Below are 12,242 nucleotides of genomic sequence, written 5' to 3' on the forward strand. Positions count from 1 at the left end.
GCGTTAATGCAATACGATACAGACGGCGCGGAGCGCGTCGTCTGTTACCAATCGCGTCAGCTGCAACCAGCTGAACGCAATTACCCAGTGCATGACAAGTAACTCCTTGCCATGAAATATGCACTGGCTAAGTTTAGGGTCTATCTCCGAGGAGATAGACCGTTCATCGTATATACGGACCACGCGTCATTACGCACGGCCGTAAACAGCCCACACCTCTCGCAAAGAATGGCGAGGTGGCTATCCTTCTTCGCGGAGTATGATTTCCCCGTCGAATATAAACTAGGACGACTTAATGTCGTCGCTGATGCGTTATCACGCCGACCCGATTTCGAGTCAGCAGTGCACTCCAACAGTGAAAATAATCTTACTGTTGCAACACTCACTACGAGTGTTCCGTCATCAACCTTATTTGATGACATAAAGAAAGCCTACGCAGAAGATTAGGACCTTCTGCGTTTAATGGATCATCTGATCAATCCATTCAATAAATCTTTTCTAGATTTACCGTGTTTTTGCAGACAGATTCAGCAAGATGGTACATCTTGCTGCAGTACCAGAGTCGATCACGGCTCCGAGCTGTGCCCGTGTATTTATCGACAAGGTATTCAAACTCCACGGGTTACTCCGTGAACTGGTCTCGGAAAAAGATCCACAGTTTACGGCGGAGTTTTGGCAATCCGTGTTCCGAGAGATTGGCTCACGGCTGGCTATGTCAACATTTGATCATTTAAAGACAGATGGTCAGACGGAACGCGTAAACCGCGTCCTCGAAGAGATACTTTGAGGTTACGTCCAATTGTATCCAAATGGAGCGAGTTTTACCGATATGCGTGGATGGCTTACGCCATCCACGCATACCCACCAAATTAGAGGGATCCTTTAGTTTAAGGGGGGGGGACTCGCACGAGCAAAACCATTTCTGGCAAATGCTCATCACGCGTCGAAGTTAACAACGACGCGAATGATGTCGATGTCGAAGCAATCGACATCGAAGATGAGAAAACTTTCATGCCAGCAGAGAAATTTTTGCTGGCTCGAGAATAGGTAATCCGTTTCGTACAGGATTCCATTCTCCAACATGGAGTACGCACTCTTCGAACAGTCTTCCAATCGTTCGATTTGGTGAGCCTGCACCGTCTGCTCTAACGAGCGACGCTTACCGCGCTCGTGACAAGTCCTTCTTCCAAATCATTGAGGAACCGATCGAGTTTGTCGATCTTCGACTCTAGATCCGACACATGGGTCAGATCTAATTTTCCCTTCTCCGCCACAACCATTGGTGGATTCTCACGGTGGTCAACGTTTCCTTGTGTAACGTATCCTAAACGACCGTGATGTGAAGAGGCAGCGAACGAGTTATCTTGCTCGCTGGCGCGGTTATCCACCTTCACATGACAGCTGGGAGCTCGTTCCTCGTTCCCAGCTGATCGTTGACGTTGAGGGCCTCGTCCACGTGGCGTGATCCTTGTCCGTGTTGTGTTGACAACACGAAACGAGAAAAAGGGGATGTCTATTCCCTTACATCGCCTTGGGGAAGGGCTCACATCTCTATCGAGATGCGCGATGCGATTGACGTTTTGCAATCGATTTACAAGCACCACGGGCGCGTGTTTTCCGATGAACCTTCTGATCCATCGGATGGGTCTCGTCATACTGACGTGAGGCATGGAAGTCCTGCCTCATGTGACAACCGATGCAATTTATACCTTGCACCGGTTGGAGTTCGTTTCTCAAACTTAATGCGAATCGCGTTTAGTCTTCGAAGCCAGGCTTCGCGTCCAATGTCTTTGACATTGCGAATGAACGCGCTCCAGGCTTGCATAAGCGAGACTTTATCTCGCTTATTGTTGCCACTATACCATCGATGCTTGAAAAAAAAACATCGAGATAAAAATCTTCCTCAGCGAGAAAGTTCTTCGCGCTGGGATCAAGGCCATGTTGCTTTGTCGCAATAAATAAGGGATGTTTATTGTGAGGAGTATTCTCTCCAGACAAGCTATTAATTAGCTGTTCAGGCAAAAGCCATGGCTTTTTCTCAGAAGCAAGATGAGACATTTTATTGTCTACGCCCCTTTGAGTGGTACCCACTGAAGCAGGAGTACCACAAGAAATTTTATTACGACGGCTTAAGCCATCGGCATCACCACGCACAGAAATATGTGCGGGTGACGGCACGGGAGACGGTGCTGGCGATGAGGAATCATCCTCATCGTCGGAACCGAACGTGCTGTACCGAATACTACTAGCACGTCTACTCGAATGAACCCCCTCCTTCGAAGGCTCATCGTCAGCCGCCTGACGATGACCAGGCGACTGTTCTGTTCTCCCCGAGTTGGCCATTTCGTCCGACTCGCATTCGTAGTCGACCTCCAAAGAGGGGTCGCATTCACGTGGTGTATCACCACGTGCACCGCAACATTTAGAGTTGCGGGAGAAGATGACACTACGGCAGACGGAACGTCTGCCACAAGAGACAATAATGCGTCGCCCGCGTCTGCATGAACCGCAGCCGAAGGCGCCGCACTATTCGCATCCCGCATTGACTTTTTAAGCATGCGATAGAATTAAAAAAAGATGATTCTGACCAATTAACATCGCTTTCAATTAAGTGGTCTTATAGTGACTACTCTATTCAACAACAGTCAGAGTGATTGTCGTTTAAGGGATGGGTGATGTAACGGGTGTATCGTTACATGTAATTAATACTTAAAGGTTGTTAATTAATATATTATCTAAAAGGTGGATAATATTTGGAGAATCTTACTTTACATGGTAATATTCTAAAATCTTATCCATTGGTAGATATAGACCATTATATCTACTTTCTCTGCGGTCCAGTCAGCGCTGGACGCGCGCAAAGAGAAAGACAGATAAGACTTAACTAGATATTTGTATTAGATTATAATTAAGTTAGTATTAAGTAGATAGACAAGAAGAACAAAATTATGTTAATACAGTTTTAATTAACCCTCTTTTAAGTAAGTGTTTCAAAAGAGAGTCTTCCTATGCACGTACTAGTGTACGTGAAGTGACGTGAGGCACCACTCGCACTGAGGCAGTGCAAAGTGGACTTGTACAAGTCAGTAGTGCCCCGTTACAAATATGTAATGCGAGCGTAACTTTCTGGATACTTCGCGTAACGGATGACGCTAGGCGTTATCCCTCCTAATGTGAATGCACCTATGTGCACCACATACACAAGGGTGGGTCACATGTGAACCACACCCAACCTCTAGGTCTAGTTACTTTAGTAATTGACCATACCCTTAAGTACACAAAGTGTACTTAACGGGGACTGTGTAACTTTAGGCAACTTTTGCCCGTTGCATGGATAATTCGACGAATTTAAGGAATTTGCTTTATGACGATTGAGAAAAGCGTGATACGAGCTGATAAGATTTTAAGCTGATAAATTATAAGCGAATCAGCCCTTCGGAATATCACGTGCAAATGATCAGTTAGAGCTCATGGCAGGGTGTTGCGGCACATGCAATGGATGGCTTCGTAACGCTCCAGTTTTGACAATGTGCTTATCACCAACGATAGTGCTATTTTCAATAGAAAGTCGTAACTACTGCGGTAGGGCGTTGCTGTTTCATGTGCAGCATCGCTGAAAACGATTTTGAAGCGACTAATTCAAAAAAACGCTCCGTAACAAGGCTTTAAGTACAACGTAGGACTCGGAAGCTGGGGCTTGGGGTGGTTTTGGACCGTGCTTACTTTTCAGTGAGATTAACGAGGATTACTGGCCGTCGCCCCTGAACATTTTTTATGGAAATTAGACGGGAAGTAGATTTGTAAGACATATGGTGCCTTCACGAATCTCTTACATAATGACACCGAAGCTGCAAACATCCGCGGACCAGAGGTCTTCAAACCAGCAGTCGCCCACATTCCTTTCACTGTCGTTCGAAAAAATATTTGTTTTGTAGGTGCACTCATAATATTTATTATCACCCGGGGCAGCAATATTTCTTAAATGCTATTCCTTACGCTACAACCAAAAACCGCAAAATTTAGCAGTCTTTCCGATACCCATGGGAATTGTTGAAGCCCGAAGGCTAGAATTAAAAACCGGAATAAAAAGCTGAAGGAAACATCAGATTAAAATGGGTGAATTGCAGAAAACCTAAGCCATAGCCGAGGAAGTATAGGTTGCGTTAACGATGATATACGACCGACTATCAACTGAATGAGAAGACATGCTGATTATTAAACCATTAACCATGTCAAACGGTAAGGATACTGTTTTCATTGATTTGCGTCGAACATTCAACAATATACGACCATAAAAAGACCGATGTTAAACCGGAATGTCTCAAGCTTCCGGCTGTTTTTGGTGGTAGTGATGTCTGACAGACAACATTCATCTCTAAAAGAATGTATTGCAATTTAATTGCCATGTTTGCGTGACAGCAATCTTCCTTAACAAAACGAAATCGAAGGGCACAGCAACTTTTCATCGCATGTAAAATTCGCGTTTCAATGATGTGTTCAATGTAGTGCTGACCCATTCTCATATGCGCCTACTGCCCAGGCGTAAAACAGTCTTTAAGTTTATGGAAATGGAAGGCTGAAAATTTAAAAATTATTGTCTTGGTATAAATGCGCCAAGCACACACTAGTAAAAAAGGCGTTTCTTAGTCGAAGCTGCTGCGTATGGGCGGAGCACCAGGGACGTAGCGCATTTTGCGTGGCGGGCTAATAAGCTGTTGCAAGTGATAGCCCGCTGATCCTGCGCCAGCAGTTGCGATTAGCGCCGGGGCGCGTAGACGCGTAAGAGCTGCGCGTCGTGCCATTACGCCGGCGATGATGCCTGACATGGTCAGGGATGTGCCGTGGTCAAAATGATGGTCCGTGATAGTATCAGTAAGCACGAGCATTCCAGCGGCTAGAAATCCGACGCTTAATGCCATGCCACCAACAAGCGACGGGATGTGACGCTCCATCAGGTAACCAGCGCCGCCCGCAAATCCTACGACGGTCGCATAAGTAAAAGCTTGGTGCTTGCCTCCAGCCATCTTGAAAAGTAACCACGACACTGATCTTGCGGCATTATGCCTCTAACACTTAATGTATAAATTGTCAATCCACGTGGCACGCAACGTACATTTATTAGCAGTTGCTGCGCATGATGTGTCGCAGCTCAACACCAAGAATCTCTGTAACCTTAAGCTGCATTGTGGCCATCTTTTCGCATGCACAGACTTCCTCTAGCTCAGGTAGAAAGCGACAGCAAGATGCCGCTTCCTCATAATGCTTAAATGCCTCGCCCGTGCGGCCTTGAGCAAAAAGGACCTGGGCAATGTCCAAATGTGCCGAGCTGCAGCGAGGATCCACCTCAAGCGCCTGCTTAAAGTGCGCAATGGCACGCATTGGGTCATTCGTACTGATATAAACGCGACCAGCATACAAAAATGGCAATGGACACTGAGGTGATAGCTCCCACGCAAATAGAAAATGACGCATAGCATCGGCATAATTTCCTTGATCGGCTAGCACCTCACCATGGAATAGATGCACCTCTGCAGATTCAGGGAATTTCTGAGAAGCTTTTTTAAAGACGTCCTTGGCGTGGTACGTTGAGCCGCTTTTATAAAGTGCCATGCCATACGTAAGATGGGTAGCTGGGAGAGCGTCGGACCGCGAAATACAGCGACGAAGAGACTGCACAGCCTCGTAGTAATCACCCTCAACGAGCTTCACCTGCCCCAAGTGTAAATACACGTCTGCCTCATTCGAGTCCAGCTCAATGGCTTCAGAAAAACACGAGATTGCCCCAACCTTATCGCCAACTTCTGCCAAAAAGCCGCCTTTTTTCACTAATGAATTTATCAACGTTGGCTGCAGGTGAAGACTCTCATTCATCACATCGATAGCCATGTGCACGTCACCCGCGACATAAAGTAGCGATGCATGCAAATTAAGCGCCACTGCACGATCTTCCAATGAAAGACCTTCTTGTTGCATGTCTTTCACCACCACTGCCCAGATGTCTTGCTGAGATGCACCATAATCTTTAATACGTTTATAGTGTATTGCGCGATAAAATAGCGTGATTGTGTCGAGTTCGGCAAGCGGCACCCCTTCCATTTTAGCGATATCGTGCGGCACACGTACGGCATTATCAACGTCGTGTTCAAACGACTCAAAGTAGCTGTGTACTAACCATGCAGACGGCAGTTCATGCTTCTTTTCCATCTTCACAAATAGAGCTTTCGCTACACGACGACCAACTAGACGCGATGCGCGGTCAATGGACTCGGCGTGCTGCGCTGAGCGCGAGCCATCAAGAATGAAAGAAGCCACATGGTTTTGCAGTGCCTCATCCGGATGCTCACTTTTGTCTTCAACGCTTCCCAAACATTCGTATGCACCGACACTATACGGGTTGAGCTTAAGAGCGATCAGAGCTTCTGTCTTGGCTCGGCTCAATTCATGCATCTCAAAAAAACACTTGGCACGTGCAACAATTGTGTTTTCTAAGTCCAGGTGATACAGCGGAAGATACTCAAAGGCTTTGGAGTACGCTGCGAGCGCGAATTGATAGCACCCTGACCGACGGTGCTTCTCACCATCTAGTACAGCATCACGAACAGCTGCCAATTTGTCTGCAAAAGAATCGTTCGTTTTTAATGTTCGAGTAAAAAAATGCTTCAGCACGTAGAGCGAATCTTCCGCCCCAAATATGTCATCTGTGAGTTGCTTCCGCTTTCCGTTTTGAAGCGTCTCGCACAGCGCCTGAAATTCAATTTGACTCAACCATTTTTTGTCCTTTACGACAGTCCAGGAAGCCTCTGCCACAGCCTGTATAAAGGATTTAATCTGCAAAGTGCTCAGCTTCTTGTGTCCAGCACCAAGGTTCTGTGGAATAAAACCCAGTGCATATACGACACATGGATACATAGTTTTCCACTTTTTTGATACCTTGTCCTTGAGCTGTGGATATTGCTGATTAATATTATCTCCAGCTTTGCTGCTTTTCACTTTTATTGCAGGCTGTTCTGTGGCACCTACGGTACTGCTGCTGATCTCGTCAATTGTTACCTCTTGTTTATCGGTTCCTAACCCGCTTACCACCTCCTCATTGACGATAAATTCCTCAGATCGCTTTCCTTTAGAAGTTGTCGCTGCTTCAGAAGTGCACTTCTCTTTAAAAGCACCTATACATGTAGCATCCCCGTCTATATCATCCTGCTCTTTATGACAAAGTCCATCCTTTTCCAACGTATTCACCTTTTCGTGAGGGTCGAATTCGCTTTCTTCGTCACTCGGCACTTCCTCTTCATCGAAATAGTCATATGCCCAGGGCGTGCGTTGACTCACAAGCTCGTGCATCTTCTGCTGGAGCAATTTTGCAAGCGACAAAATCTGGTCTTCGCAGAGGTCTGGCACTTCCACTACTGCAGGCGGGGAATACAAAACTTCCCATAACTCATTAATGGCCTTTATTTGCGAAGAGCATTCACTATCATGCTTTTCCTCCACCCACTTGTGCACGCTCATAGCCATAGCGCCTTCATTCAATTCTTTTTCTTGGTATACGAGGTCGGAACATACCTCAAGCACATCTTGGAAAAGCGATCCACAAAGAGCTTTCACCTCCTGAAGTGAACGCTTCTTGCGCAGCGAAGCAGGGAATCCAAACGGTGCTAGCACAAATGACACAACGCAAAAGATTGTGCGTGACGCATCCAAAAAATCATTCTTGCTAACAGGCGACGGCATATCAAAGAAGCGGCGCCCACCCTTTATCCACACTACTTCGTCCCCTACCATTTTGTTTTCCACAAAATGATCCTCTCGATTTTTAGAACGTGCTGTTTCCATAAGCATATCATTGAAAGCTTTTTCAAGATTCTTAATTGTCTCTACCTCTACGCTAGATTTTAAAATTTCACGTGACTCCGGTGACAGGTCGAACTCTCCCTTGTCATCTTTGTATAGCAATTGACCCTCTCGAAAAATATTTGTTGTGTATACATTTGGAAAAGACGCGATAAATGTATCCGTTAGTGGCTCAATACAAAGCCTAATGTCAGTGGTTTGACCAGCAAGCAGCAGCGCAGTTGCAACCGCAGCAGCTTCCGCCGGTATACTTGCAACAAGAGAAATGGGCCTATCCAGGTCTACGCCATTTACATCAAATACGTGCCGCATTTCGTCTAAAGGCAGAAATGACACTTTCTTGCCACTTCTATCGATAGTGGGCTGTGCGGCATCTCTTTTTGCAACCTCTTCTTTCTTTACAGCTGTAAAAATAGAGGCAAATGGGACGTTTCTTGCCCCATCGAAATGCCCTGATACCTGTTCGTCACTAACTAGGCCAAGATACTGGTTTTGCTCTCTGCAGTCCACAATCTGCACCATGCATTCTTTAAGTTCTCGTATTTCAAGTAACTGCTGCACGAACATTTGTGCTCCCAGCACCTTCACTTTGTCAGACTCAAGTAACGCTTTTTCGCAATGGAGCAGCTCCGCCAACGTCAGAAACGTATGCACTGTTGAAACGCTTAACATTACTGCAGCACCTCTCTCGTTTATCTGCTGTAGCTGCCAGTGCAGCAAACAAGCCACTGCTACCTGCTGCTTGGTATCTGCAAAGCCTGACAAAGAGCAGAAAATAGCTTCGTCGTCACACGACACCATTTTGAGCCCATAAATGCATGCAACTTGTTGCACGCAAGTCTTACTGGTGGGAGAGACCTTCTGCTCCAAGTTAGCAATACGCACGCTGAGCTGCTCCGGTACCATTTAAAGCCAACAAGTATATTTTGGTAATTTGCACATATTGACAATACAAATAGCCACAAGTAATTAATTTAACGAAACACTGCAATTTAACTACTGAAGTATTAAACATGATCTACTCGTTCTACATCTACACTCGCAACGGATCGTGTCTCTATCAAGAGAAGTGGAATGTTCACGGCGGCAAAAGTGTGACGTACTCAGACCCCGAAGAAGAAAAGCGTCTGCTCTTTGGTCTGCTCTTCTCGCTCAAGGAGTTTGTTGGTAAGATTGCTCCCACGACGGCAGGGGCAGATACAATTGGAGCGATGGAGGCAAATGTTGCAGGGTTCTGCGCTTCATCTGAAGGAATGCATCGATACCAAACCGACACATATACTTGCCATCAATATGAAACACCAAGTGGCTTACGATTTGTGATGATGACGGACAATCAGGCGGGCGACTTGACCCCCACACTTAACTATATTTACGCCCAGATTTACATGGAGACGGTTGTTTGCAATCCCCTGAGTGATACGAAGAATGGAAGACCGATTACGAGCCAGCTTTTTCGCTCACAGCTTACGCAATATCTCGAGAATCAGACGTGCTTTAAGTGATAGGCTTTCAATAATATCAAGTGAACTTAATATCAAAACATTTGTGACAAGTATTCCCATTTGTATCTCACTTTTCGCGAAATGAAATCTTTAATTGGCGCATAAAGAATGAAAAGATAAATCTATATATAGTCTTTGAAAAGGGTGACACAGTGTGGTATTCTATTGTGACGGGATGTGCCGCTACATAATATTATTTCCTATTAGTGCATAATATTATTTTCTATAAGAGGAAATATTAATATTATTTCCTATAAGAAGAAAAGTACAAAATTAGTTTCTTTATTAATTTTCATTTTATAGTTCCACCATTACCAAGCTGCGACTTGATTTTTATTAGCCAATCAGAAGAATTATGTGATGCGCTTCGCATATTTTTTACATGGGCGAAAAAATATCATTGTGCTGCTGTTTTGTGGAAAGAATATATTTGGTTCTTTCGAAGCTCGTTCTGTTCTCAGCGAGGTTTTCAGCACAGAAAGCAAAATGGGATCCACGAAAGAATATATCCGAAGAAGGTGACAAACTAAATGTGTTGCTACCGCTTATGCAAGAAAACTAGCGTGGCATTATTACATCGATCACAAACGATGCAAAAAGGTACGCATTCTTCTGCCATATATTGAGCATCGCCGCTGCGAGCTTAAATTGTAGCGGGGTGTATCGTTACATGGAGTTATCACTCAAAGGTTGTTAAGTAATATATTATCTAAATGTTAGATAATATTTGGAGGATATTACTTTGTATAGTAATGTTCAGAATTCTTATCCATAAAAAGGTATAGACCATTATATCTATTTATTCCGCAGACTAATCAGCTGTAGAGATAAACAAAAGAGAGATACAGATAAGATAAGATAAGAATTCAACTACATGTTTAGTATTAGATTATAATTAAGTTAGCATTTAGACGATAGATAGAAGAGATACTTAATGATATTAATACAGTTTTCATTTAACCCTCTTGAAGCTAGTTACCTAAAAGAGAAGTCTTCCCCTGCACGTACTAGTGTACGTGAAAAAACGTAAGGCACCACTCGCAACTGAAGCAGTGCGAAGTGGACTTGTACTGAAGCAGTACAAGTCGTAGTGCGCCGTTACACCTGGTAGCACTTGTTGGTCCGTCCGGGACCACATTTCCCACATCTAACATGGACATGTTAGATGATAGTGGGAATCCGCATCACGTTTCCCGTGAAAGCTACTCCTTTCTAAGTGACATAGAAAGGAGTGCGGTCGAACGAATGAGTTCGACCGTAGGGAACGATGCCATCTTGGCCATGCTGTCCGGTTTGGACAGAGATGCTCTCCATCCAGCCATCACCAAGTTCATACAGCATGAACTTGACGAGGCGAAGGAGAAGGTAGCCTTGCTTAGTCAGCAAGGTTCTCAACAGGCTGAACTGTTGCGGCTACAACAGGTACAGACCCCTGTTCTGGGATGACGCACACGCGTCGTCCGTAAACCTCAAAAAATGACATCTCTAAGTATAGGGGAGTCGAAGAACACTATCTCTTAAGTTGGTTTTTCGAGTTGGACGATGCCAAAAGGGCACGTCACATCGTCGACGAGCAAATGCAAGTCGCATTCGCTCAATCAAATTTAGCAGGTCGTGCCAAAACTTAAGCATTGGGCCTTAAGTTGCGCGACCCATACGTCTTTTGGTCGCTAGAGGCTTTTAAAGCCCGGCTCAAACAGACGTTTGAATCACCAAGGGCTGAGTTCAGAGCTCGTTCAGAGATTCTGAAACTCAAGCAAGGCAAGCGTGATGTTCACGCATATGCCCAGCACATACGACTCTTAGCGAGTTGTATAACAAAGAACCCAGTTTTTCATGAACACACGTTGATTACGATGTTCATGCAAGGTCTTACGGATTGTCCCGTAAAGACCCACCTGTTCCGCTTGGAACTGGATACGCTTGAAGAAGCAATATCCGTTGCGGAACAGGAGGACTTTAGCTTGAGACAGGCTCAAGCTATTTCGTCATCATATCGTCCTCCAAGACGAAACGAGTTAGTAGGTCCAGAACTATGGACCTTTCTTACGTCGAAAGCGAGAGACCTCGCTTTCCGAGCAATAAGCGATCGCAGAAATGCGATCGCTGCCAGAAATTAGGACACTACGCTCATTAGTGTAGTGCCCAACGCCCAGCACCGAAAGGTACTGAACGTAATTTTGAAAAACCGTATGCCAAAAAGGGCAACGGTCGCGGGTCCGACGTTAATGAGATCGCAACAGCAAGGCGGACCGCCAAAAAACGGTCGGGGTCAGTAGGGGCGCAACACCCGACTGATCCAGCAACCTCAAGATAATTTGCAAATCTCTTGACTAAAGTTGCTCCAGACACACAGTCATTATGTGTCTCTGCACTTAGTGATGAGGTTTCCCTCATCACCTTGAAATTAAAAGTGACAAATCATTTGTCACTCAGAGCCCTAGTGGGCTGCGGAGCGTCGAATAACTTTAATCGTCGCCAGTCCCTAGACAGTCGTAGGCTCAAATATGTTGAGCGCGACATCCCTCCAACGAGGATGACAGTGCGTCTAGCGACAGGCGCATCGATAACAGTAATGAAACGCGTAGTGAAATTTCACTACACGTTAAGAGATTTACAGTATGATGATGATTTCATCGTATTGGATTTGGATGACAAATTTGATGTTATCCTAGGTTTACCTTGGCTTAGAAAATACGAGCCAAGGATCAGCTGGCGGAAGAGGGAAAATTAGATCCGAACCGTATGCCGGATCCAATGTTGAGGATCGACAAAATCGATCACTTCCTCCATGATTTGGAGGAGGGACTTGACCACGAGCGCGGCAAGCGTCGCTCGTTGGAGCAGACGGTGCAGGCTCACCATATCGAACGGTTGGAAGACCGT

General features: G+C 45.3%; 3 protein-coding genes across 3 annotated transcripts; 1 reads left to right on the forward strand and 2 right to left on the reverse strand.

Annotated features, from left to right (window-relative positions):
* Positions 1 to 4,643: 4,643 nt before the first annotated feature.
* CCR75_006063 (uncharacterized protein) lies at positions 4,644 to 5,024 on the reverse strand (the record flags this gene model as incomplete). The annotated part of the gene is made up of 1 exon (XM_067964135.1): positions 4,644 to 5,024. One exon carries the CDS (start codon positions 5,022 to 5,024, stop codon positions 4,644 to 4,646), a length of 381 nt encoding a protein of 126 aa, XP_067814738.1.
* A 94-nt stretch (positions 5,025 to 5,118) lies between these two features.
* CCR75_006064 (uncharacterized protein) lies at positions 5,119 to 8,757 on the reverse strand (the record flags this gene model as incomplete). The annotated part of the gene is made up of 1 exon (XM_067964136.1): positions 5,119 to 8,757. The coding sequence occupies one exon, from the start codon at positions 8,755 to 8,757 to the stop codon at positions 5,119 to 5,121; it is 3,639 nt and encodes a 1,212-aa protein (XP_067814737.1).
* Positions 8,758 to 8,864: 107 nt separating this feature from the next.
* CCR75_006065 (uncharacterized protein) lies at positions 8,865 to 9,356 on the forward strand (the record flags this gene model as incomplete). Its single annotated transcript, XM_067964137.1, has 1 exon — positions 8,865 to 9,356. One exon carries the CDS (start codon positions 8,865 to 8,867, stop codon positions 9,354 to 9,356), a length of 492 nt encoding a protein of 163 aa, XP_067814736.1.
* Positions 9,357 to 12,242: the final 2,886 nt, after the last annotated feature.

The sequence above is a fragment of the Bremia lactucae genome (genome assembly GCF_004359215.1).
Source record: "Bremia lactucae strain SF5 chromosome Unknown BlacSF5_NotPlaced_200_SHOA01000120.1_2678225bp, whole genome shotgun sequence".
NCBI classification, from domain to species: Eukaryota; Oomycota; class Peronosporomycetes; order Peronosporales; family Peronosporaceae; genus Bremia; species Bremia lactucae.